General features: G+C 54.1%; 6 protein-coding genes across 6 annotated transcripts; 2 read left to right on the top strand and 4 right to left on the bottom strand.

Moving 5' to 3' along the window:
• Positions 1 to 2643: 2643 nt before the first annotated feature.
• On the bottom strand, positions 2644 to 4190 carry RecQ (BLM RecQ DNA helicase family member; the record flags this gene model as incomplete). Its single annotated transcript, XM_005829017.1, has 7 exons — positions 2644 to 2779; positions 2828 to 2937; positions 2982 to 3034; positions 3111 to 3655; positions 3703 to 3839; positions 3892 to 4010; positions 4055 to 4190. Coding segments are annotated over 7 exons (1236 nt in total), but the record flags the coding sequence as incomplete, so codon positions are not given.
• Positions 4191 to 6263: 2073 nt separating this feature from the next.
• On the top strand, positions 6264 to 7744 carry GUITHDRAFT_153660 (hypothetical protein). The gene is made up of 9 exons (XM_005829018.1): positions 6264 to 6352; positions 6453 to 6494; positions 6558 to 6680; positions 6738 to 6843; positions 6916 to 6950; positions 7005 to 7082; positions 7137 to 7192; positions 7236 to 7362; positions 7417 to 7744. The coding sequence occupies exons 1-9, from the start codon at positions 6314 to 6316 to the stop codon at positions 7555 to 7557; spliced, it is 747 nt and encodes a 248-aa protein (XP_005829075.1). The 5' UTR covers positions 6264 to 6313; the 3' UTR covers positions 7558 to 7744.
• A 1573-nt stretch (positions 7745 to 9317) lies between these two features.
• On the top strand, positions 9318 to 9794 carry GUITHDRAFT_111948 (hypothetical protein; the record flags this gene model as incomplete). Its single annotated transcript, XM_005829019.1, has 1 exon — positions 9318 to 9794. The coding sequence occupies one exon, from the start codon at positions 9318 to 9320 to the stop codon at positions 9792 to 9794; it is 477 nt and encodes a 158-aa protein (XP_005829076.1).
• Positions 9795 to 10398: 604 nt separating this feature from the next.
• Positions 10399 to 12861, bottom strand: GUITHDRAFT_111949 (lycopene beta cyclase; the record flags this gene model as incomplete). The annotated part of the gene is made up of 13 exons (XM_005829020.1): positions 10399 to 10419; positions 10471 to 10512; positions 10557 to 10615; positions 10775 to 10838; positions 10884 to 10931; positions 11214 to 11269; positions 11320 to 11425; positions 11635 to 11713; positions 11777 to 11842; positions 11888 to 11965; positions 12045 to 12105; positions 12153 to 12219; positions 12271 to 12861. 13 exons carry the CDS (start codon positions 12859 to 12861, stop codon positions 10399 to 10401), a joined length of 1338 nt encoding a protein of 445 aa, XP_005829077.1.
• Positions 12862 to 13815: 954 nt separating this feature from the next.
• On the bottom strand, positions 13816 to 15064 carry GUITHDRAFT_164235 (hypothetical protein; the record flags this gene model as incomplete). Its single annotated transcript, XM_005829021.1, has 4 exons — positions 15039 to 15064; positions 14282 to 14614; positions 13965 to 14223; positions 13816 to 13913 (listed from the first exon to the last, which is right to left on the bottom strand). Exons 2-4 carry the CDS (start codon positions 14531 to 14533, stop codon positions 13816 to 13818), a joined length of 609 nt encoding a protein of 202 aa, XP_005829078.1. The 5' UTR covers positions 14534 to 14614; positions 15039 to 15064.
• A 3154-nt stretch (positions 15065 to 18218) lies between these two features.
• On the bottom strand, positions 18219 to 18518 carry GUITHDRAFT_41697 (hypothetical protein; the record flags this gene model as incomplete). The annotated part of the gene is made up of 1 exon (XM_005829022.1): positions 18219 to 18518. A coding segment is annotated over one exon (300 nt), but the record flags the coding sequence as incomplete, so codon positions are not given.
• Positions 18519 to 25486: the final 6968 nt, after the last annotated feature.

Below are 25486 nucleotides of genomic sequence, written 5' to 3' on the forward strand. Positions count from 1 at the left end.
TTATAATTAAGATAATAAAATCAAACTTAATTCGAAGTTCATCTCCGGACCACGACAACCCCACAATCTCGGCGTCAAAGAACACCAACTCGCAGACCCCCCACCCTCTTCGATGGGTTTCCCCACACCGTTTTCTTCCTTCACTTTCATCTTTCAGCCACTCCCCCTCCCCGGGGGGGGGGGGGGCCACCACCCCTTCACCTCCACCTCCGCCTCCTCCTCCTCCTCCTCCTCCTCCCCTCCCCCCATCCTTCCCCCACCTCTCTCTTCCTCCCCTTCCCTTCTTCCTTGCTTCTCCTCCCTCCTCGCTTTGCTCACTTGCTCTCGCAGCTCACGCGAGGGGCTTCTCTTCTGGAGGCACAAGCTGCCGAGCGACTTGACAAGGAGCCTTCCGGCATGAGGACGGAGAGAGCACCGGGAAGTAGCGAATGCAATGCGGGGAGGAGGAGGAGGAGGAGGAGGAGGAGGAGGCTACTGTGATGATGATGAGATGATGTATTGTTATGGACTGAGAGAGGATATGTACGAAAGTTGAAAGTGAAGGAAGAAAACAGCGTGAGGAAACTAATCGATGAGGATGGGAGCTTGAGAGATGCTGGACTTGACGACTGTCCTGCACTCGCTGGGGGAAGGAGGGAGGAAAGTCTTTGGGCTTCCAATCTTGTGACGCACTGCTGAGAGAAGTCAGATTCATGGAAGGAATGAGAGAGGAGGAGCAAGAGCAGAAGCAGAGGTGATAGGAGGAGGAGGCACAGGAGGAGGAGAAATAGGGAGGAGGAGGAGGAGGAGGAGAAAAAGGAGGACGAGGAGGAGGAGGAGGAGGAGGAGGAGGAGAGTACTTCTTGCAAGAACTTCGATGCGATCCAGGATCCAGATGAGCTTGCCAGCGACAGGGTTCACCTGCGAGCAGATGAGAACATCTAAGGAATCACGAGGAAGAGATGGAGGAGGAGGGAGGAGGAGAGGGAGGGAGGAGATGCGGACCTTGTGCGAGGAGATCTCAAGGATGTCCAAGGGAGCCACTCCTCCTCTCTCCTTCACTCGCTGAGACTCGTCGGTGCTCACGATGGCGGCATGCGAGTGAAGCCCGTCCGACAGCTGCACCTTGATCTTCCCAGCTGCTCCCGCCTCCTCCACCTCCAGCACCTGCAGCACCCCGAAGGACGACAGGACGCGCGATCCCTGACCAGCGGAGAGGTTGGCCTCGTAGATCTTGGAGATGAAGTCTTGACTCAGAGCCGGAGTCCTAGGAGGAGAGACGGAGAAGCTGTGGGGGGAGTTCACCGTCTTGATCCTCTTGGACTTAGAGGAGTCGCGAGTTTCGAAGGCATCGTCCTCGTCCTCTCCTGCCTCTTTCCTCTTCGAGCTCATCCGATCATCGCCGCCTGACTCTCGTTCTTGCCTGCTGCTCGACGACATCTGAACCCCGAAGAAGGGACTTGTGATCAGGTCGTCCTGTCCAACGATCTGTTCTTGCATCCACTCCTCTTCCTCCTCCTCCTCCTCCTCCACTCCCGCATCATCCTGGGGAGGTTTCAGGTTGTGCTCGACTACAAACTCTGAAATCGCTTGACAGAAGTCGTCGCCATGTTTGCTGCATCGCGCAACAAGCCTACGGACATGGCAAGTCAGGTTGAGAACGAGAAAGAAGCAAGAAAAAGCAGCGAGGATGATCAAATGAATGAGGGTGATGGGATGAAAGTAAGAGCAGGAGGAGAAGAGGGAGCAGGAGCAGGAGAAACCTTAACGGGAGGCGGAGGAGGACGAAGGAGGAGGATGACAAGGAGTACGTAGGAGGGGAATCACGATGAAGAGGATGAAGTTTTTTCGATGAGGCTCACCCAATTCCAGGGTTGGGCTGAGCCTTCAACACGCGCAGCAGGACAGCCTTACGACAAGGCAGCATCTTCGCCATGAATCGCAGCTGGGCCTTGGTGAAGATCTGATCTTGCCTCGTGCAGTCTTTGTTGTTCCTTTTCTCCTTGTCGTAGACTTCCTGTCTCACCGTCATCAGCCGGTTGAACAGGATGTCTTGCAGTGCAGCGCTGATGCAATCTGAATCCTTGCTCTTGCTCATGGGGTCCGGCCTCTCCGTCCTGAAGACGCTGGGGGAGTCCTGGGGCATGTCGACCAAGTCGTCGTCGCTGTCCTCGATCGCTTCCGGCTTCGTGGCGCTCTGCTTGCGCTTCCTGGTCCTCTCCTTGGGTGCCTTGGGCGTCTTCTCCGGCCTCCCAGCGAACTCCATGTCGAAAGTCTTCTGTCCTGACATGAGGGAATGGCAATTGGGCCCCAGCACCACGTGGGTGGTGGTTCCTCCGAACTGAGGGTTCACAAACGTCTTCTCCTCCAGCACCTGGCAGCGCACGAGCTCACGGTACATCCTCTCAGTGTCCGACGTGCTGAAGTTCTTTCCGCGGCCGAACCCGGGCACGTCGACAAAGCGCTTCGCTGCCTGAGGGAAACGGAAAGATCAGGAGGAGGAAGTAAGGAGGAGCAACATGTTACCTTCTCTGCGGACCCTCGGAAAATCTTGGTGAGCGCACTAATGGGTTTGTCACCCCCTACGACCTGGACGATCTCGACGAAGGCTCGAGCGAGGTCTGAGACGTCCCTCTTTTCCCCGTTGCCCGAGCGGCCACTCCAGCAGTTGTCGCAGGTCTTGCCGCACTTGTCAGGGCCGAAGTTCTCCCCGAAGTAATGGAGTTGGAGTTGTCGACGGCAAGTGAACTGAGTCTCGCAGTACTCCACCATCTTGTTGAGATTGTTCCGCACGTTCTCCCTCTGCAGGCGCGCTTCCTCGAGGTGGGGCCCGAAGAGCGTTGCCGACTTCTTGTCGAAATCGTCTTGTGCCATCTTATCGTGCACGAGCTTGTCGCTGTATGAATAATATAGAATACAATGAGAAATCTTCCCGTCTCGGCCGGCTCGACCCGATTCCTTCCCATCCACTCAGACGAACCAGTAGCGTCGGACGAGCTTACCTGATAATAGCCTTCCATGGACTTGGGCAAACTTTCATGGATGACAAACCTCACTGTGAGACAAGTGAGGATGGAAGATCATGGGCTAGTGAAAGAAAGAAGAAGAGGTGGAAGAACGAAGGAGATTACCGTCAGGCTTGTTGATTCCCATACCGAAAGCTATAGTCGCAACGATGACGTGTGTTTTGTCATTGCTCCACTGATCTTGATTGAATTTTCTGGTCTGATCATCGAGCCCAGCATGGTACGGTAATGCCTTGATTTTAAACTCCTGCATCTTTGCTGCCATTTCTTCGCACCTGTTCTTCGACAAGCAGTAAATGATCCCTGTCTCTCCCGGGTAGTTCTCTTTAATGAAAGTGGCGATGTTTTCAGCACTCTTCTTCTTCTCTTTCTTTCGCACCTCGTACCGTAAGTTGGGGCGGTTAAAACTTTGCATGAAGGTGTAGGCTTCATTGATCTGCAGGATGTTTCGAATGTCTCGCCTGACTCGGGGAGTTGCAGTGGCTGTCAGAGCCATGATCTGCACTCCCGGCAACTTCGACTTCAACGCTCCGAGCATCTTGTAGTCTGGCCTGAAGTCATGACCCCACTCGCTGACACAGTGTGCCTCGTCAATGATAATGCGGGAGAGCTTTCCATTCTGAAACGATCTCTGCATTTCGTTCTGAAGCCTGTGAAGAGCTCATCAGACGTGAACGACTTCTTCTTCGTTTCATACCTCTGACTGTGGGCAAACTTTTCCGGGGTGATGTAAATCAGCTGGCAATTGATCCCCTCCTTGACTCCTCGTAGGCAAGAGTACATCTCTTCAAGCTCTGACATGGGAGTATTCGCTGATATACAATAGGCTCCAATCTTCGTTATGAGTGTAAGATCAGGAATGTTATCACAGGTTGCTTCGTCTCACCCGAAGCAAATTGAGATTGTACACTTGATCGTGCATAAGTGAGACGAGAGGAGAAATGACGATAGTGACGCCTGGGGACATCAATGCGGGCAGTTGATAGCACAATGACTTGCCACCACCTTGAAGAAGACGTCAGGTTGTTCGAAACAATCAGGCGCAATACCTGTTGGCATTAAGACAAAACAATCGTGACCACTGAGTATGGTATTGATGATCTCCTCCTGATGCTTTCTGAATGATGGATTCCGGAACACATGCTTGTTGATCTTGCGAAGTTTTTCTGTCCAATCGAACTTTTGCGATTTTCCGAAGAGATCCACTCGATTTAAATGTTGTTGATCATTCTCGAATGCATATCCTCCTTTCTGTTCAGGCAACTTCAATGGAGAGCTCTGCGGATAAGCACTAGAGAAAGGTTGATTTGATGCTTGTTCACTAAAGTTGTCCACCATTGTTGCCCTGCTAGAATAGTAGGGAGCAGTATCTGATTCGTAAGAGCTCGAGAACCTCTGAACGGGAGTCTGGAAAGAATCTTGCGCTGCTGTTGTGAATGAGCCAGTCGAAGAAAATTCAGATCTCGACCCTGTTGACGAAGAGTAGATTGGCTGGCTATGACCCTGATACGAGTGATTTGAACTCATATTGCTTGAAGGAAAATTGTCAGAACGATTCCGTGGTTGTATGGGCTCTTCTGGCCTACTACGAATTTCTGTACAGTAATCTACATCCTCTTCGGCTTGAAGGGCACTAATCTGTCTTTCTATCAATTCTTTCTGTCTCTGTAGCTCCAGCAGATGCTGTCGTTTCCTTTCTTCGGACGAGGGCTGAAAATTATGTTTGTCTGCCGGGGTATTATTACCACCGAAAGAGGCCCTGGGATTGTACGATGGGGAGTCAGCATTAATGCGATCTTGTCTGAAAGAAGGGAACTCTCTATTTTGAGGCAAGTCAAGTTGACTTGTTCTGAGTGGTGAGACGTGATCGGAGTTATGCGGTCGCCCGGAGCTTGAGGGTTTGTCATTGCTCGCATACTCCTGGCTCAGCGAGCCTTGTTTGTGCTGCGCGACAATCTCATCTAGATCAAGATTTGCGAGCAGCTCATCTTCATCTTCAGCTGGCAGCTCAACACACTTCATGCTCTGATTGCGACTGGCATTGCCTGAAGGAGTTGGCTTATAGTCGTTTCTTGTTTGAATCTCTTCAAAGCGCCTCCTTTCTTCCGCAATAACCGACTCTTTGCCAAAAAGGACCTGTAAGAGACAGAAGAGTGTCGTTTCAGCTCTTATACTGATAAGGACGCAAGAAAAAATCACACTTGTTTGTACCTGCTTGATTGCGGATGGTTGAACTCGTTGGGGAGCTGACCAAACACAGTCTGTCTTCGATTGACCTTCTTTCTTTCATCTCATCGAAGCGATAGTTTTTCAATGCTTCCAACTCCTACTTCACGGTCAGAAATGTCTTTCAGCAAGTTTCATAACAACCATATGGCTCATTGGCATTCGAGGTTTGCTTTCAAACTTCATATCAGCGACATACTTCTCCACCCCCTCTATGGATTCTATCGCTGTTTGAATCACGTACACTGACGGTCGAGAACTATGAAAAGGATGAAGTCAGGAGACATGCACACAAAGATATGCGTATACACACTTATTTCGAGAGCCCTCCAATCGTGATAGACTGTAACTGAACCCATCGAACACCTTTGTGGTGTTCGCTTCGATCCAGCGGACATGTTCTTCAAGATTATTTCTCATTGCTGAGCTAGATAAAAGTTTGATTCGATTTTTGTGCGATTAGCTCACTTATGACTGTTGTAAGGACTTGCAGTCACAAGAGCCGGCCAGCAAATTTTCACTTGATTGACATGGTGCAATTCATCGCGTGCAGCTTACCAGAGTATTCTTGCTCTTGAAGCACTTCCTCTCTATCTACTACAATATCTTCTTCCTGCCTGCTACGCCATGACCTCCTGAGTTCTTCGCCGTGGTCTGCATTCTCACGACACACCACGCTTGACTGCCATGGCGCCACAGCAGCAAGCAAGAGGGGCCAGCAGTTCAATGCTAGGGTACGGTAGTATAAATTATGGGGTAGTACAAATTGCTCTGAATATTTCGAGTGATTTATTTGCTATTATTACTTATAAATTCAAATACTTTTGACAAATTTCAACAAGTTTTCATAAAATTGAACATACGTGAAATATTGGGGGTAGGGGTATCGAAGGGGTAGGGTAATCATCGGAAGGGTGGGAGGTAGGAGATGAACTGAGATGCTGCTGAGATGAACTCATACAGCACCTATCTGAAAGGCCCGGTGGCGGTAGTGTCGGGTGCTCACCCTCAGCGGGGGGATGAGGGCGAGATACAGAGTGGTTGGAAGGGGCGATGGCGGGAGAAAGATAAGGGAAGCAGGCATGGCGAGTGTGCATATCCTTGGTCACATCTATGGCGCGGTAAGTGAGACGATGTTGAGGTCCATGGCTCCATCCCTCGTCGGGCCATGTCCTCTCACCTGTTGTGTCGAAGGATGCTCCCTCTCACTCGTTGCAACAGAGAGGAGTTGGGTCGATTTGGACCAATTATCTGCTGAGAGCGGTAGGAGAAATGATTGCATGATGGCTCGAAACAGACCACTGACCTGATGAATCTGTTGTGTAGGGTGGAGGACAGGCTCTGTGGTGCCGATGGGAGATCGTGGTTGAGGACAACCTTCGATGGACCAAAGAGCATGGAACGATCTATGAAGATGGAGAGATGTTGAGAGACCAACATGGAAACGCGGTAGCTCTGGAAGACCATTTTGTCCGACATGCCCTTTTGCATGCTGATTCTTGTCAGGCTCTGAGCGAAGTCGGACAAACACAATGCTGTGAGTGCTCCCCTGGGGGACTGGCTGTCTGGTCCCATCCTGTCGACGTGAAGTACCGAACGACATCTCTGACGGGTATGAATACTCCGCAAGCTCCTGCCTCATCGTAGAGGTTACATGAGAATATCTGAAACTCGTTGCTGCCAGGATGGCCATCGATGCTCTTCGAGGTATGGTCACAGGTAGATCTGTTCTTACATGGTTTCAGCTGGTTAAGGTTGCATGGTGACGAACAGGACGGCGGAGGAAGGAACGAGATAGTGGGATATGCTGTATGCCACATACCTGCAGCTCCTGGATTCCACGAGATAGAGGTCCGATACTGGCTCTTGTTTCCACTGCACAGGCTCGGGGTGATATGTACTCAGGTTCCTATCTGGAGACCCTTGGCGAGTCAAGGAGAGCGGGGCTGGTGGAGGCGGATGTAAAAGAACTGGCTGCCAGAATGCCTCTCATATCTACTTCAGGAGCAAATCGTTGAGCGGGTGGTTCCTGGGGATCTGGCCACGTCTCAACGACGATGGTTCCTCTGCGACGCGTACCTTCACGACGGCAGCGAAGAATGTACTGTACAATCCTATCAACTTCACAAAGGTTTTGCTCTCGATCGTCAACTTAGTTCTTTCATGTGACGAGCGGGGCTGGCAGGAGCGGTCGGCAATCGAAACCGTAGGGACAGGCAGCCTGATGGTCAAGCTTTCTGTCATCACCAGAGGGTTCGACAAGTACGGTCCTGGGACCAACCTCGCTGTGGAGGAAGCTTGGAGAAAGCAGCAGGGAGAGTTGTAGAACGGCGTGGAACAGTATCGGAGCCGCAAGTTTCAAGTTTCGAAAGTTCACTGAGCCTCACGTCGCGTCACGGCGTGATGGTGACTCCGAGGGAGCTGATCGGACCACGGAGTCGGATTTCTGAGTCGGGCAGCCTGAGGATCCTCAGGCTAAGTCCGTGGTTCAAGTATTAAAAATGTTTCTTATGATCACCGTCAAGTCTGCGATTGGAAAATGACTCGCCGTTTGGCCAGTGCGACAGTGTCAGGGTCAAGCCTCCTCGACTATCCTGATTGTCCTCGTACTGATTTTTCACTTAACTTTGAGGAAAATGACTCTAAACCTCTTCATCATCACCATCATGATCTCATGCATACATACATTCAATACTTGTTCAAAGGAATGATTGAACAATAACACATAGCAACAATCAATGAGTATATGCATGGAAAAGACGCAGAAGCCGATACAACTGGCAAAGCGTCCATAACGCCACCATCAGTGCGCCACACGTGACACTTAGAAATTTTTTCAAGTTTTTGAATTAAGGAATTAAGTAAATCTTTACTCAAAAACCTAAGATATACCTATGTTCCAGGAGCTTCCTCCTATAGATAATTGTGAGTCCTCGTACTTCTAGTACTGATTTTTAATTTAACTCTGAGAATCCCTTCTACGGGGGCCCACTGTTCTGAATTGCAAGTGAACGGGCTGCGGCAGTGCCATTGATTGGGCCCGGCCCGGCCCGGGGGGGGGGCGGCGGGGGGGCCGCCCGGTACCAGTCACTGGCCCGGGTTAGTACTCGTACGCGGCACGTTCACTGGCATGTAACTTTACTCAAAGTTAAGTTAAAAATCAGTACGAGGTATCTAGTACATCGGCCCGACCGGTCATGACGGTCTGTGATGCTTTTACTCAAAGTTAAGTTAAAGATCAGTACGAGTGATGCCTGTGATGCGTTGAGACACAACTGAGAAAAAAAACACTAAAAATGCTAAAAATGAAGAGGCGAGTGACGACACTGTCAAGCATGACCCTGAGGGGGTGGCCTTTATTTCATAGTCGGAGACATAGTAAATATTGCATGTAGGGTACCTCTCCTTGAGATCTAAGCCTTGACTTCTTACTACACCTCACTCCGAAAGCTTCGTCACTTTTAACACCTATACCTCTGATTGGGTACCCCCTCTTATCCCTGATTGTACCCCTACCTTGCAGTGCTATCCTGACCTCCAATGGTACCCCTACCCTCTCCATGAAGAATGCAATCTCGAGACCCTTCTTGGCCTATGGATCTGATAACCCCTACCCCTCCAATTAAACCTTTTGGCAGCTATAAACCACCCGTACTCATTGAATCTTTTCTGGACCCCCACCTCCCTGTAAACTCAAAGAACGCACATCCCCTCGTCTGAAAACCTCTCCGCGCCATGTGCTGCCGTTTCGCTTAGGTCTTTGCGCACTCGTTGCTCTCCCACTTGTTCTCGTCCCCTCCTCCTCTCCTCCCTCCTCCTCTCGCTTCAAGCTTCCACTCACTCCCCTCCTCCTTCTCACCCATTCACGCTTCGAGCCAGGATCCGCCCGGGTGCTGGCCAGTCCCTACACCGCTAGATAGCCCTTTTACAGGATAGACTTATCTTCGTATTGGAAAGCTGCGTGAACGTTGGTTGAGCGAACCAAGAGCACTGGTCGTCAGAAGACGAACAGATACGCAGATCAGAACAAGCAGACGATTCAAATCATCTGCTTCTATATTGACAGGCACAAGTGTGGTAAACAAGATGCTTGGCCCGAAGGTAGCCCGCGTCTTCCTCCGCAAGCGGAGAGATGAGACGGGTGAAGGTCAGCAACCCTCCCAGCGAGAGGTTCTCATCACCAACGAGACCATCGAGTCTCTCCTCCACCTCCGTCAGACCGACGCCGCCAACCAGCTCGGCATCTCCCTCACGGCCCTCAAGAACGCCTGCAAGTACCTTGGCTTCGACAACTGGCCGACGGCGAGGAGCAACCTCGTAGCAACTCAGCCAACAGCCTCAGTTGCACTCCCGTCCGTCACCTCGCCGGCTCCGGCTCAGACTCGGAACCCTCGGAATCGGTTGGTAGCCGAAGGAGAGGCCGGGCGATCAGGGTTAGTGGGAAGCAGGAAGGCAGGACGGGGAGAGAAGAGGCAGAGGCTCGCAGAGAGTATCCCAGCATTGAAAAGCCACGGGCTTGAGGAGCTGATGCTTGACGCGCTGGAGCATGTGGCAGATCTATGAGGGGTGGGGCTTGGCCCTCAGGTGATCAAACGTGCTGCAGTGCAGTTACTGTTGGTTGTTTTGCTGTCAAAAACAATACCTCCTTCAGGTTTGACTGACCTGCGGAGGGAGCTTGTTGGCGGTCTGGTGGAAATCGGCCATGTGTACTATAGAGTTCGTTCCTAGTGCTTACATCGTGATTTGATGTTTTCAAATAGAACGCTGTTTGTGACTTTGACTGTGATTTCTCGCAGTTTTTCCAGTAGATAAATCTATTTCACACGCTTGCCTCCACCCCTTTCGTCGTGCCATTCAAAACAACATTGCAGCTTTCTATGGTCGCATACCTTTGACATTGAATCGAGAGAATTGAATCGAGCAAATTATGGACGCCATGTGTGTCCCTGATCCTAAGTTTCCTCTTTTTTCTGCAACAGAGAATCTGTCAAAGTAACCTCTTCAAATTCTACGAAGGCGAATCTGTGAACAGTTATGAGCTGGTGGACGGGAGCAAGGGAAGGGAGGAGAGAAGAGGGGGAGTGTATAGGAAGGGGGTAGAAGCAAACGACAAGACTTTTATGTTCACTTGCACTTGTCCACTCAATTTCGCTCTCAAGACAGTAGCTCAAAGTTTCTTGAAGAACTCCTGCATCAAGGTTTCAGTCTCAAGACAGCAGCACAAGGATCCTGCTCCTACCGGCCTGTTGCTCTTACTTGGGAACTGCTTGCTGTCATCCCCCTACAAAATAGTCAGTGCCTCCCAGCTCCTCTTCTCCTACAAACCGCCAGCGGGAGGACGGAACGGGCAAGGGTGATCCATCCGTTGGGTCCTGAGAGGAACCCTGGGCCCCCGAGTCAGCTACCTGCCCGCCCTCCTCCTCCTCCTCCTCCTCCTCCTCTCCTCCTCCTCCTCCTCCTCCTCCTCCTCCTCTCTCCTCCTCCTCCTCCTCTCCTCCTCCTTCTCCTCTCCTCCTCCTCCTCCTCCTCCTCCTCCCCCTCACCCTTGAGTGCGAGCGAGCCCCGAACTCTCCATGACGTGTTTTCCCACACGCCGAGGCCAAAGATCTGGAGAGGAGGGTCAGCAGCTCCAGGGCACCCGGCAGGTCCTACCAGCCTCTCGTAGGGCTCCACCAGCCTGTGGGACAAGAAGCCTCCCCACTTGAGCAGCACAGCTTCAGTGAGGAATCGGAGAGCAGAAGGTGGAAGGGACGGGAGAGTGAAGGGGTGAGTGGAGGAAAGGAGAGTGAGGAAGAGGATGAGGATGAAGGGGGATGGGCGAAGAGGAGAGACACAAGGGGGAGGACGGGAGGGAGGGAGAGAAGAGAAGAGAGCAACTAGCAGGAAAGAAGATATGCAAGAAAAGATTGCCAAGGAAAAGATCTTGTGCAACCGCGGCCAGGCACGGGAGGGTGAGGAGGGAAGGGGCGGATGAGGGGACACCTGCTGGAAGGGAAGCACGAAGAAGGCTCCAAAGAACTCTCTCAGCTCCCCAAGGCCTGCCCAGCAGGATGAGCAAGCAAGAGCAGCCCCCTCCTCCCTCCTTCACCTATCGACTCAAGGTATTCCCCCCCGAAGTTAGCAAAGTCGCGCTGCCTCCTCGTCTTGTCGGTCCACAGCTGCTCCCACACGTGATGCGCCGCCGCCTCGGCATCCTGCAGCTCCGGTCAGGCCCTGCCCGTCCCATTCCTTCCCACAGAGCCTCTTCCCCCTGTCTCCGTGCTACCTTCCTCCATCTCCCTCTCCCTCTCTTCTCTTCTCTTCTCTTCCCCCTTCTTGCCGCTTTCTCCCACTGTTCTATTCGCTCTCCTCCCTTTGCTCTACCTCCTTCCTCTCATCTACACCGCTCCCTTCTCTCACACACCTCAGGGTTCTTCTTGAGAGCCTCCTCGATGGACTTGGCAGTGTCGGACGCCAACGTCAACGTCCTTGACAGCATGTACCTATTCCCATCATCAATTCCTCTCCTCGTCCTCTCCCCCTGGGGGGACTTCGCAAGGGCCAACCCTGTGGCAGGATGCACCAGACCGGCAGAACCTCCGAAACCAACAACTCTTTGCGGGGAAACGGGCCTGTCAGAACGTGTCAAGGTCAACAGACGCGTCTCAGTGTCGTACATGGCTCCTCCCATTGGGATGTAGCAGAACTCCTCCTCGTGGACCTTGACAACTTTGGTCCCCCAGAGGTCAAGACGCCTGCAGGCCAGCGTTAGCAGGAAGAGGGGAGGGAGGGAGGGAGGGAGGGAGGGTGAGGAGGAGGAGGAGAGCGGCTCACTTGTACAATCTCCTCTTCAGGTCGTCGAAGGGCACAGCGGGGTTGGCGATGAGAGAAGTTTCTGCGCTCGGGACGTCAACTTCCACCAAAGTCTCCGCTCCCCTTCACCTTCAAAGAACACCCTCCCAGCATTCGTCGGCATGACATAGATGAAGGTCGGAACAGCCTCGGACTCCTGCCAGGCCTCTCACTCCCTCTCGCGTGCCCCCTCGCCTCCCACACTCACGGCCAACTCCCCTGAGGAGCTCTGCATGTGGACATCACGATAATCCATGAGCAGCATCTCATCTAGCGGGAAGGGATACGTCCCCGGCTCGATGTCGCACTCGATCCCGTACGCCGCCTGCACCCCTGGCTCGCGTCCCTGCTCGTACTCGACAAACGCCTTCGAGTGTCCCGTGCAGTCAACAACCAGCCGGGTCTTGAGCTCACTGCCGTCGTCCAGCTTCACCGAGGTCATGCTCTTCTCGTGCAACAGCGACTTCACCGCCACCTTCTCCATCCTTACCCCGTACTTGCTGCACCTGGACAGGAAGTGCTCCTTGATCTTCTTGCGGTCAATCCTCCCGTAAGGACGGTTCAGCACGATCTTCTCGTCCCCTGAGCTTCCTCCCATGAAGACTGTCGCCGTCGGCCAGATCGTCATGAGGCATTCCTTCAGGCCCAGCGGCTCAACTTCATCAACCCACACTCCATAGTTGGGGATCCACCCGACGTCTAGGTTGGGATCGACGCAGGAAACCTTCATGCCCTTCATCCCCAGCTCTGCCGTCAGCGCCAACCCTGCAGGCCCTGAGCCCACGACCACGACATCCATAACTTGCTCGTTGCTGCTCATCCTCAAACCACCCAGTCGCGGTCCCCTGCTGACAACGGAGCCGGTGGAGGCCGAGCATACCTTGCCCTGCTGGCGGTTGAGAGAAGGGAGGATGCCTCCTCTGAGAAGAAAGGGACATGCGGCGGGCATCAGAGCCAACGACAGAAGAACTTGCTTGATCATCGTGCGGTTCTAGGACGGGAGAGGATCTTTGCTCAGAGTAACGTTAGGCGAGAGATCGAGTAAGAGCGGCAAGAGGAAGAGGCAGAGGAAGGAGAGGAGAAGGGATGAAGGGGAGGGGGAGGGAGGGAGAGCGGGAACGGAGGAGGGAGGGAGGAGGGGGAGATCGCCTCCACTTGCGCGACCCCCTTTACATGTCAAGTCCTAAAGGGGGTGGGGTGAAAATTTCGTAATACCCCCTATTTTTATATGAAAATGATCCATAATTTGTGTGGTAGGGTACTTGTTTGTGGGTGGTGGGGTAAAGGGGGTAGTAGGAACGGCATCGTATCATGTCAGACTGCAAATCTATTTGTGCAGACAAGACATGGTGGAAGGAGGAGAAGTTATGATGATAACAAGTTAGGAAAGAATCTCAAGAAGGAGGTTGAAGGGTAAGGAGGAGGAGGAGGAGGAGGAGGAGGAACGGGAGCAAGAGAAGATTGAATAACAGACAAGAAGGAGGAGGACGGGAAGGAGTTTGAAGAAGGAAGAAAGGGAAAAGGGATCTCAAGATGAAAACCGAATGTGCATCAACTATTAAGTCGAGATGAATATAAACGAAGAAGATGAGTTCACGAGCAAGCAGACTCCCCGTGAGAACAAGGTTGAGAACTGGAAACCTTCTGATGAAGAACTGTCTTCAACGTTCGAAAATGGATGGATGTCGTTGTAGAGAAAAGGATGTCATGGAATCTATCTTGAGAGGAAAGAATACATTGAGAGGAGAACATCTCACACTAGTGTCATGCTTATCCTCGAAATTTCCCAACTCGGCAGATCAGCTCCTAGCGATGGCTCGAACTCGTCACTGGCGGAGGCATGCGGGCGACCTGCAAAAACTCTCCATCCCCGCAGAAAGTTTCGACACAGCTGGAACTGACGTCTCCTTCGAACGATGGACTCGCCAACGCAAAGGCTGTTGCGTCTGCGGAGAAGGTTGATCCAGCTTCGGCACACCTGGTGGAGAAGCAACCGCCTCCTAGAGAATGCAGACATTCTCAAAACTTTGTCGTAGAACGAGTCTTGCAGATGTTTCCCCTTGGATATCAAGTCCAGATGTTGCAAGTCGTTGTGCTCCCGTTGCGATTCCAACGCGCTCTGCACTTTCTTGCCTCTCTCCTCCGTTGCCGTCAAACACATCTGAGATGGCCGTCAGCAAACCAAGACCTCTAGAGTGTTCCAAGATCAACTGATGAACCTGTAACTTCTCGATGTCTTGCTGGGTAGCTGTGGTTTCCTTGACGATAAGATCCAACACATCCGAAGTTTGAGTGCAAAGATCCCACATCTCACTGTGGATGCTCTCACTCTCTTTGTTGATCCTGCTTATCTGATGGGAGGCGTGTTTCCTAGCTGAGTTCCATTCATCCAGCAAAGTTGTCATCTGTTCAATCCTTCGCATGTTCGCTGATGCATCGTTCCTTGGCGTGCTCTTTGTACTGTTCGACATGTCGGCGTAGAGCGTTGATGCGATGATTTATGGGAACTGCTTCTTTCTCCGTCGTCCTTCGCTCCCGTCAAGAGAGCCCGTCTGCAAGAGCTACATCAGCATGCAAGTGACATCTGTCTATCCCGTATAAACTCACTCTCGATCTGAAGTCTGGCATCACGACATGCTCGCAGGGAGTTTGTTGGGAGGATGCAACAATAATCATTATGCAGGGCGGCAGATTAAGACAACATCAGGATGGAGAGAGGGGCGCTGGTTGCGAGAATTACAAGAGGTGACAAATTGGACTCTGTGAAGAGAAACGGGAGGAATAGGTGAGGGGAGGTGCTGCTGGGTTGACAACGGAAGAAATTTTTGAATTCCATCGCATCGGGAGTGAAAGCATCTGCCGGGCCAGAGGAGAGGAAGGCTATGATGACTTCATGCTACATGCTGCGACTTGACTGAGTGACTCATCTTCCCTCTCGCACTTGGCAGAGCCCGGGCCACATCAAGGTCTCCTCACCATGTTTGTGCAGTTGCATATCCCCTGATCGGCGCTGTTTACTCAAAGTTAAGTTAAAAATCAGTACGAGGACGCTAGTGAGGGACTGATTTAACCGGGATCGGATAGGTCCGGAGGCTTAAACCTGGGCCCCGGCGGCGGGGCGGGCCGGGCCCGGGGGACCGAGTCAGTCCGAGCCTCAGTCACGCTCCTACCGGGCCGGGCGGCCCCCGGGCCCGGGCGGGGCGGTGGCGGGAGTCTCGACTCGAAGCCAAAGCACTGACGGTCGCGCCGGGCGGCCGGGCCGCCGCCTGATCGGATGAGGAGTCCGGCCCGGGCTGTACACGGGCCGTCCGTGACGGTAGTCACTCAGCGGCTCGTGGTACTGGGCCTCAGTACAGTTGTTTACTCAAAGTTAAGTTAAAAATCAGTACGAGTACGGTACTAGACCGAGTCATGGCCGGAACTTTTACTTTATAGTTGTCGTATTTTGATGTACGGAAGTGGTGGGTGATCTTGCAGTAATTGAGGGGGGTAGGGGTTGTTTTTTGGGATCAGTATTGAGAAGGTGCAATAATAGTATCTTTGTACCATGGTGGGTAGTATCACCCCACCACATATCTTTCCGCAAACAAGCAGATATGAACGGGGTACTATTCTAAAGAGGTGGGGTGATTCGGGTGAGGGTGGTGTTTGGTTTGTGGAGATGCAGCTTTTGGTGCAGTGGTGGACGAGCGGACAGAAGGAGGAGAAGGAGGAGGAGGAGGAGGAGAAGGAGGAGGAGGAGGAGAGAGGTTACGATGATGAAGAGAAGGAGAGACGGGAGAAGCGTCGTAAGGAGCAAGATCACGGATGAACTTTCTAGGAACAGAACTAAGAGACGGTGATTGACTCCAGATCTGTAAATGCTAAAAGCTCATCATATGTGAGAGCATATGCCGTCCAGATGACAACCAGAAATGAAAATTTCAGCTGAATTCTTGAACTTCCATGAAAGGATAGATTGGTGGCCATTCATTTATCTTTTCATAAACCCTGGCCATTCAGATACCCATTTTTGATGACTGTGTTTTGAAAATGGTTGAAACTTCTTTACTTTATTCTCTGATGAACTGTATTGTAGAGGGAGCAGCTCAATCTTACTTGTCCATACCTTTCTTGTAAACTTTTATTTCAATCCAGCCGCACTGAAGCGAGAAGATGATGGAGTTCGAGAGAATAAAGGAAGAACAAGCCAAGGAATCTACGGAGGGATATGATGGACCAAGCAACCAAACTGAGCATCATGAAAAGAGCTGCCGGTACATAAAGATCGTCATTATTTGTTGTATTGATCTGAACATGCACAGAATTTGCTTCGAAGCAGATTGCGATTCATCGAACCAGCTAGTGTCGCCATGCAAATGCAAGGGGACTCAGCGATATGTGCATACCAAATGTCTTAGGAGATGGCAACGAACTGCACTCGCGCAGCCAAACTCCAAACGAGCGATGATCTGCTCTGTTTGCAATTCTTTCTATTCAATGCCACCCCCTGGTACTTTCTTCATTCTGGTTACTCGGTGCTGAAAGATGTGATAAGTTTTAAGCCCAAGCTTGGAAGAAAGTTCATTTGTTGGAGGAATTTTACCTTCATGGTTGTCGGCGCTCAGTAGAAACATTTTCATCGCATCGGTCAAACCAAATTAGATTATGAGCCTTTTAATTTCATTCTTTACAGGTGATTGCTACTCTACTACAGAATAGCAGGAATATCCCCTCACTCTTCCATCTACTGACTTTGTTAGTTGCATTCGCTTTCGCCTCAAGGTATTTCCTGCATTAGCTTGGCTTGCCTAACATGACTCCCGTAGGATCTCGTTTCTGGGGATGGCAGACGGGGATCCTATTGAGAGCTTGCAAGCAGGTGTCGCCGCACGATCCGGCTCCGCATGGCGCAAACTGAAGTTCTACCAGGGAAGCTGCTAGTGGCGAATGGAATCCCAGCGGGAAGCCTTTTCTATCGCTCCGTTGTGTTGCTACTTGAGCATGGACCTCGTGGATCACTTGTAAAGAATCTCAATGTTGAACCCACAAAAGTTTTTCTCATCCAGATGTCCCTGGCAGGGTGTCATAATCAACAACAACCAAGAGGTCGGTGGGCCCGTGCACACGTTTCACCCAATACTTGTATCCGACTTTCAGCAAGGGAGTGACAGCTACGACATTGCCGGGATCAATGTACTTTTCCAATTTCTCCATTGCCTGTCATGACAGGGTTCCAGGGCCTCTACTGGAAGCGCCTTAGCTCTTCGAACGATGTTTTAGATTTAGCACGGTCCAGTGGGAGCACGCAACGGCTGAGGGTGAAAATCGATATGAGATTCTGCTGCGGAGATGAGAAGTACGCAGGTATTTCGTGGGGTGTCAGGATGGGCTCCACGACAGCTTGATGGAGAAATTCGTCGCGGAGGTTGGAAGATAGCAGGTGCCCGAACAGCAAAGTTTGGAATTCGCATGAGTCTTACATTCCATTTCTAGATGTCAGTCTTGATCAAATTTTTGATACAACCGGCCGAACCAATCTGTGGGAGACGCTGGATGCATCTCCAGATACCATGTTGAAGTTCTCTTCCTCACGAGATAGGTCTGACTGACTTGGGTAGGGGTCTCGCTCAAATCTTGTCTACGGAATTGAGTCACTAGGACACGGTTCAGAGTCATTTCGTACCCTGTAAGGAGAGCAGCTCGGTGTATTCCACCATCGAACATCACAACTCAGCGCACTGTGATCGACTAAGACTTGGCAATGATTGGACTCGACAACCGCTCTTCAGTATACAATCAACGTTTGTGTTTCCTTCCAGATTCCCCCAATAGAAACAAAATCGTGTAAAGGAAGCTTTGCTTTGTGCGTGCTGAAGTTTCAAAAATCGCAGGATGGCAGTGCATAGAGTGTCGGCTGTAAATGAATACTGGTTTGTGCCGATGCTGCGTGTTTGATTTCTCTTTTATGTATCGAGGCAAACAGCATCATCGCCAAGCTTTTGTGTTAGGATAGACTCCCACCCTCTGAACGCTGAAGTGATTCTGCACTCCCTGTTCGAACCCTTCACACTTCACACCCACTCGTCTCTGAAACCCCATGGCCTGTCGCAGAGCAGGCCCTGTCTCGGGGTTGTTCCAGTAGTTGGCGACCTCCAACGGGATCTCTCCGTCGTTGTTCCGTGCGTTGCAATCAGCTCCTGCTTCCGTCAAGATCCTGACCACAGAAGCTGTGCCGTTTGCTGCCGCCCAATGCAAGGGAGTCCGCAAGTCTTTGTTCCTCGCATTCACGTTCGCTCCCCTGGCTACCAGCACCTGAACTGCCTCCTTCCTCCCCTCTCTCGCTGCATAGTGCAGAGCAGTCTGCTTGTACTCCGCGTCAGTGTGGTCGACGGGAACTCCCGCATCCAGCAGGGCTATGATCGTCTCAGCATCTCCCGCCTTTGCAGCCTCACGAAGCGCCTGGCCCATCTCACGGTCTCGCTTCCTCTGCATGTCCTTGCGCCATTGTTCATCGAGCATCCTTTTGATCTCCTTATTCTCGTTCCTGACCTCCTGCTCCCAACGGTAGATGGCCTGATAGCCTGCCCGACCGTCGCCATGTACAAGGGGCATCGGACAAGACTGATCCAGCAACCTGCATTTCAATGTCATACGATTTGTTTGCAGAGAAATATGTTGAGTGTTCCACTCTGACGGTTGTGCTTCAGATTTGCATCTGGACTCCTTTGATCCTCGTCTCTCCTACATCTCCTCATCTGTTCCCACTGCTTGTTGTCCTCGTCCTCGTCCTCTTCCTCGTCCTCTTCCTCTTCCTCGTCCTCTTCCTCTTCCTCTTCCTCGTCCTCGTCCTCTTCCTCTTCCTCGTCCTGGTCTCAATGCATTTTCTGCGCCTTTCAACGGCAGGTAACGTGACTCAAATTTCGGTTGAGTAAAACAAAACGAAACGGAGACATGGTGCAGGTGCCATAGAGAGGAGAGGAGAGGAGAGGAGAGGAGAGGAGAGGAGAGGAAGAGGAAGAGGAAGAGGAGAGTAAACAGAAAACAGGAGGGAGGGACTGAAATTGCATTTGTGGCCCAATGTTTCTCTGGTTTGAATGCTTCGCAACTGTTCTCTTCGGCGTGTGAATCGGCACAAATCGGCATGTTGAAGTCAGAACAAGAACCAAGGATCGCTCTGACCAGCGCAGTCTTCCAGTGGCTGTGCAGCATCAAGGTCCTGGCTGGAGAGCACGGACGAGGCAATGTAGGAGGAGGCTTCCAGGTAGAAGGCGTCCATGCGCAGACCCTCTTCGATGGTCAGTTGCTCGTGCGGAGGATAGCAGAGTTTCTTCCCAACACCATCCCCCTGCCTCCAGAGGCGCCCGAAGGCTCGAGGACGAGCGAGCTGCTGCTGCGGCTGCACAGCTGGCAGGCGATCCTGTCGTACCTGGCGCGGATGACGGGGGAGGAGGTGGACGACGATGAGAAGGCGCTGATCCTTGCCAAGGACAGTGCGGTGATGAGCAACGTGCTGCATCGTCTCGCTGCGTTCCTGGAGCTGCATGTTGTGATCCCTGGCAAGAGGACGCGGGGAGGCCCAGATGTGCACGACCATAAGGCGATCCACCTGATTGCCAGAGCAAGCACAAGGCTGCTGCGGTTGGGGTACGAGGAAACCCTCAGGCTCTTCACGGCTGAGCAGGAGAGGCTGGTGTACATGATCAGAACGCACATGTCCAAGGAGGCTGACGAGGCCTCGCTGGCAGCGTTGAGCCTCTGGCTGCGGGAGATACATGCCAGTCACTTTGAGATGATGGAGGCTTGCTCGAGAGACGAGACGAGCTCCTGGCTCCTCCTCTCCGTCTTGTCCACAACGCTCAGCTCTCCTCATAGGGTGCACGTCATCGCTACTGCCCGTTGCATCTGCGACATCTTCAGCGTGGAAGGAGCTGGAGGAGGAGCGGGAGGAGCGGGAGGAGGGGCGCAGCAGTGGTCTTGGCTACTGGCCCTGTTTCCTCATTCGAATGTGTCGGGGAAGGATGGGCTATCAGTGATCCTAGCAGCGTTGAGGAGACACGGGGAGGACGAGGAGGTCAAGGACGCGCTCGCTACGCTGCTGCTGGCCATGAGCGGCGTTGAGAAACTGCCCCACGTGCTCTGCGTTGAGATCCCGATCCGAGTGAAGCCAAGGATATACTGCTTCCTCCTCGCCGCCCTTCTGCCGCGCTTTGCTGGGGAGGAGGTGGTGGTGAAGGAGCTGGAGTGGTACGGCTTCGTCCCCTTCCTCCTCAACCTCGTCTTCCGGGACCTGCACCTGTGCTCGAGCTCATCCTCGAGCCTCCTCCTCCTCCTCGAAGGCTGGAGGACCTTCTCGCAGACGATGGTGGCGAACCGGGAGTCGGTGGAGGAGCTGCTGGGGATGTTGAAGAGGAGTACATCGCCCTCGTTCGAGCCCGTGGAGCTCCGGCTCGCCTGCTTCTCCTGCTGCTGCGAGCTGACGGTTGAAATGATCCAAGACAAGTGCTCCCTTGCCAACGAGCTGTACCGCATCATCTTCCAGTCCCTCCATGAGAACTACCAGGACGCTGCGACAAGGCACAACATGCAGCGTGACGTCTGCAAGGTCGTCGCAGTGAGCCAGCACATTCCCCTCGGCCCTCTGGTCAACCCCCTCCGGTCCCTTGCCGAGCGCCATGGCTGGGAGGACGAGGACTTGAGCTACTGGAACACCCTCCTCCACCATCCCCGAGCGGAGCCCATGCACATCCTGTCGCTGCTGAGTCTGCTGGTCATGGCGATGACCTCCGGGCCCCGGGCCTCGGAGCTGTCCGGGTCGCTGCTGTCGGGCTTCTTCGAGGAGATCCGGGGGAGCAACCTGCTGAAGCATGCCGCCATGCGCTCCTTTGTCTTCGAGTCCTTCTTCGGGGTCGCCATGAAGTTTGCCGAGCTCAGGTCCAGCAGGGGGCTCAGCGGCGAGGAGGAGCAGCATGCCCGGAGGATCTTTCACTTCCTGAGGCGCTCCTGTTCCGATCGCTTCCTCTTCTCTCTCCCCCAAGACGCGGTCGTGCGGGTTGCCTCCTCCTGCCCCGGCCTCTCCCCTCAGGCAAGGGCAGAGCTGGAGAGTCTGCTGAGGACGGGGGAGGAGGCAGAGGAGGCGAACCTGCCAAGGATCCCGTCCCAGCCGGACAAAGTCACGAGCAGGCGGCAGGAGGGTGAAGGAAAGCAGCTCTCCTCTCCTTGTCCTCGTCCTCCTCCTCCTGACCGGGAGGAAAGGAAGGTGCAGTACGCTTCTCCCAAGGAGGAGGAGTTGAGCAGAGCGCCGAGAGCAGGGCGGGTGCTGGAGGCGAAACCTCCGAAGAAGGAGCCGGCAAAGATGGAGAGCGCGGTGGGAAGAGGAGAGGTGGAGAGGTTGGAAGTGAAGAGGAAGCAAGAAGAGGAGAAGGTATCAGTCAGCAAGGCTATGAAGAAGCCCCAGGTAGGAGAGGAGAAGAAGCAGGGAGTGGGGAGCACTGTCGGGAGGATCGAGGGGAGTGCAGGGGAGAGGAGGGAAGGAGACGTAGGAGGGAGGAAAGAAGCTGGTGCAGGAGGGAAGAGAGAGAAGAGCGGTGGAGAAAGGAGGGAGGTCAATGCAGGAGTGAAGAAGCCATCGAACTTTGTGGAGGGGAAAGGGATGCATGCAGTGGAGAGGAGGGAGGTGCACGCAGTGCAGAAGAGGGAGGAGGGAGGAGGGAGGCGGGAGGAAAGCAGAGGCGGGAGGAGAGTAGAGGAGAGTAGAGGAGAAAGGAGGGAAGAGAGTAGAGGAGAGAGCAAGGTTGAGAGCGCAGCAGAGAGGAGGGAGCAGAGTACGGGAGGGAGGGAGGAGAGTAGAGGCGGGAGGGAGGAAGAGAGCAGAGGAGGTAGCAGGCTAGGGGATCCTCAACCGACCCGGCCCACCCTTCTGGAGGGAACCATCCATGCCCTCCAGGTCAGAGGCTTCGTGGATGCAGTTCAAGTCTTCGTGTTCCTCGACAGGAAGAACGCGGGGAAGTTGGAGAGCGCGAGCGCAAGATCGCAGCTGAAGACGCTGAAGCTGCGAACGGAAGAGGAGGCTGATGTGATGCAGGCGGCAGGATGGGTGAGCAGGCCGAGCAGGGTGCTGGAGGCAGAGGACTGGTGGAAGGCGGTGGGTTGGAGGGCCTCGAAGACGCAGGTGCTGCTGGCGCTGTTCCACAAGTTCACGGAGGAGGGGAAGAAGTTGGAAGAGGAAGGGTTCATACAGGCAATGGTGAGCACTGGAATCGTTGAAGGAGAACGAGGAGGAGGAGGAGGAGGAGGAGGAGGAATCATCGGGCACGAGGAGGCTGGAAAAGCTTTCAAGGAAGCTGCGGGGGAGGGGGGGAAGGGGCTCTCCTTTGAGTCTTTTGCTTCCTTCGTGCAGAGGATGGTGGAGGAAGAGGAGCGGGGGAGCGAGATCGAGCGGAGGATCTTTCCACCTCCTTCCCCCCTCGAGGAGCTGCTCTCGTCAGCTACGAAGGGGAAGCAGAAGGTTGCTGCGCGGGTGAAGGCGAGGATCGCGCTAGCAGAGAGGATGGTGAAGGAGAAGCTCTTCAAGGATGTGCCGGAGGCGCTGGAGAACATCAAGCCTGGGGAGGAGCAGGAGGCGAAGAGGGCGGTGGCAGCGATGAAGCCTGCGGAGAAGGGAGGGAGGAAGCAGGGGAAGGACAAGAGGATGCGGGCGAGGAAGGAAGAGGGTAGGTTCAACGCTCCTTCCCCCTCCCCAGCAGCAGCAGAGTTCTCTCATGATCGCCAGCTCATGATCCTGGAGAGGACGGTGCTCGAGGCCTTTATCAAGTCCTCTCCTCTCGCTCTCGTCGAACCCGACGTGGACGATGTATGGTTCCTGTGCGATCCCCGCCACTTCCTCCTCCTCCCCCGCCAGCTCCTCCGTCTCGGACAGCTCGACCGAGCATGCAAGCTCGTCTGCAACCTCTACTGGCTGCAGCGCACGATGCAGGAGGCAGGCCCGTGCTGGGTGCTAGACGTGCTGCATGCTCTGTGGGAAGCCCTGCACAAGGGGCAGGGAAGGGACGCGGTGGAGGACTACCTTGACTTCGTGGAGCTGCAGTCGGAGCAGCTGACGGAGGACCCGGCGAGCGTCTTCGAGCTGGCGCTTAAGGAGCACGAGAACTCGAGGGTACAAGAGGATGCGGGGAGGGCGGTGGTGTCAGGAGAACAGGTCGTGCGCAGCGGAGCCGCGAGGGTTCAGAGGCTGCAGGGAGCGACGGTGCCGAGAATGAAGAAAGCGATCGGGTACGCGCGAGCTCAACGCTCCCTTCTCCGGCTGAAGGCTCGTGGGATCGTGCGCTGCTTCGGGACGAGGGAGCTGGAGAGGTACGAGAAGACGCTGGTGGAGGTAGGAGCGAGGCTGGATGAGGAGATTCGGGGGATCAAGGCCTTTCCCCTGGAGGAACACCTGGTAGACATCCAGGACGTGCTGGGGAGCTGGCAGCAGGACGACTTCGAGGCCTCCGTCTCGTCCTCGTCCTCCTCGTCCTCCTCACCCACCCCCGTCTCCTCCACCTCCGAGAGCTACGCCAGGGCCTTGTCCTTTTTCGACCTCATGGACGTCGTCCTTCAGGCTTACCCCCCCGGGTCGTCTCCTCCCTCCATCAACTTGGAGAAGGAGGACGAGCGAGACGTGGAGGAGGAGGTGGAGATCGTCATGAAGAGGTGGCCGCAAGTTCGCCTGTTCCTCTCCGCCTCCTCTCTAGACCTCATCCGCCATCGCCTCTTCCTCCTCCACTTCGTCTTCCCCGCTCTACGGATGCACGCAGCCAGCCATGCCGTCCAATTTGTCTGGAGCGATGCGGGGACGTGGAGAAGGAAGATCGGCGGGCAGGAGACGATGGAGGAGGCGTTCCGACGACTGAAGCTGATGAATCAGTCGAGGATCCGGGGCAGAGCCAGCGGAGGTAGAAAGAGAGGATTCAACCTGATGGTGAGAAATGGAGGTGGAGGGATCAGGAGCAGGAGCAGGAGCAGGAGCAGGAGCAGGAGGCAGGAGCAGGAATGGCAGAGTGTAGGGGGGGCGAAGGGCAGCGGGGAAGGAGGAAGAGGAGAAGGAGTAGGGGGAAGAACTTCAGCGTGTGAACGTTGTGGCAGGTGTACGGGAGGAGGTGGGGAGAGCCGACGATCCGAGAGATCGACATGTTCAACTCACAGCGACAATCGAAGGTGCAGCAGGGGACGAAGAAGGAGGAGGAGGGGAGGGAGGACAAGGACGAGAAGAGGATCGGTATCAGCGAAGCAGAAGTCTCGAACGCGCTGATGAAGAAACAACGATGCCTCCTGGCCCTGGAGGAGGACGATCCTGAGGAGGAGGAGGCTCTGGCTGCTCTCCCCGCTGAGAAGAGCAAGGCTGTGCGCAGCGTGTTGGGGGTGCAGAAGAAGAAGTCGATCACGGACCTGCTGAGGAGTGCGAGGGGCAGCAGAGCGAAGAAGCAGGAGGACGAGGACATGGAGGTCATCAAGTTCAGGAGGGCAGCTGAGCTGGTCACGAAGCTGCTCAGGGAGGATATCGAGGACGAGCGGCAGATCAGGAAGGTGGTGAAAGGATGCAAGTCCGAGGGGGAGGTGGAGAGATTTGGGATCAATGTGTTCTGCTCGCTGTGGAAGCAGATGTCAACGGTGGGAAGCAGCAAGGAGTTCCTGTCAGCCTGGGAGATCGCCAGGAGGCAGCAGCTCTCTGCCCAGCAGATCCTGTCCGGCAGACGGGCCGCAAAGTTGGAGAGCCAGCAGAGCACGATCCTTCACCTCGTCTCCCTCCTCTTCACCTCCCTTGCCTCCTCCTTCGACAGCGAAACTCCCCACATCGTCCGCGTCCGCGGCCCCCATGGCTGCGGGGTCTCGGTGCTCCTTGCCCTGTTCGCTACACAGGCACCCAACCTCATCTCCTCCTCTCCCTCTCCTCCCCCCCCCTCCTCCCTCAAGATCGTCTACCTCCGCGTCGAGCCCTGGCACACGAGAAATTTCGTGCAATGGTACCTCTGCAGCGCCATGGCGGAGATCACTTGCCACAGCTACTCCTGGCGCAAGTTCTCAGAGCACTGCCAGTCCCGCGCGTCCTCGCAGAAGATCCTCGTCCTCGTCATCGACGGGATCTCAGCTGCTGACTACGTCGACTTCTGCTCCTGCATCAGCAACGTCAGGAAGAGCAGAGTCAGGATCTTTGCGCTCATCAGCCTGGCCGAGCGCCGAGCCAGCATGCCGCATGTTGGTGGAGTGACGGACGTTTCCCTTCCCCCGCTGTCGCTGCAGGAGGCGCAGCAGCTGGCAGCGCACGTGATCCAGGACCTTTCCAAGACCTTCATGTGGAGCTATGCGATCGACAAGGCGCTGGTGACGGAGAGAATCTCCCGTATCGTCTCCTCCAGCTCCGAGCGAGCTGCCGCCATCTTCGGCAACCCGCTGTACATCGTGGGGAT

Source organism: Guillardia theta, assembly GCF_000315625.1.
Source record: "Guillardia theta CCMP2712 unplaced genomic scaffold GUITHscaffold_55, whole genome shotgun sequence".
Classification (NCBI taxonomy): domain Eukaryota; class Cryptophyceae; order Pyrenomonadales; family Geminigeraceae; genus Guillardia; species Guillardia theta.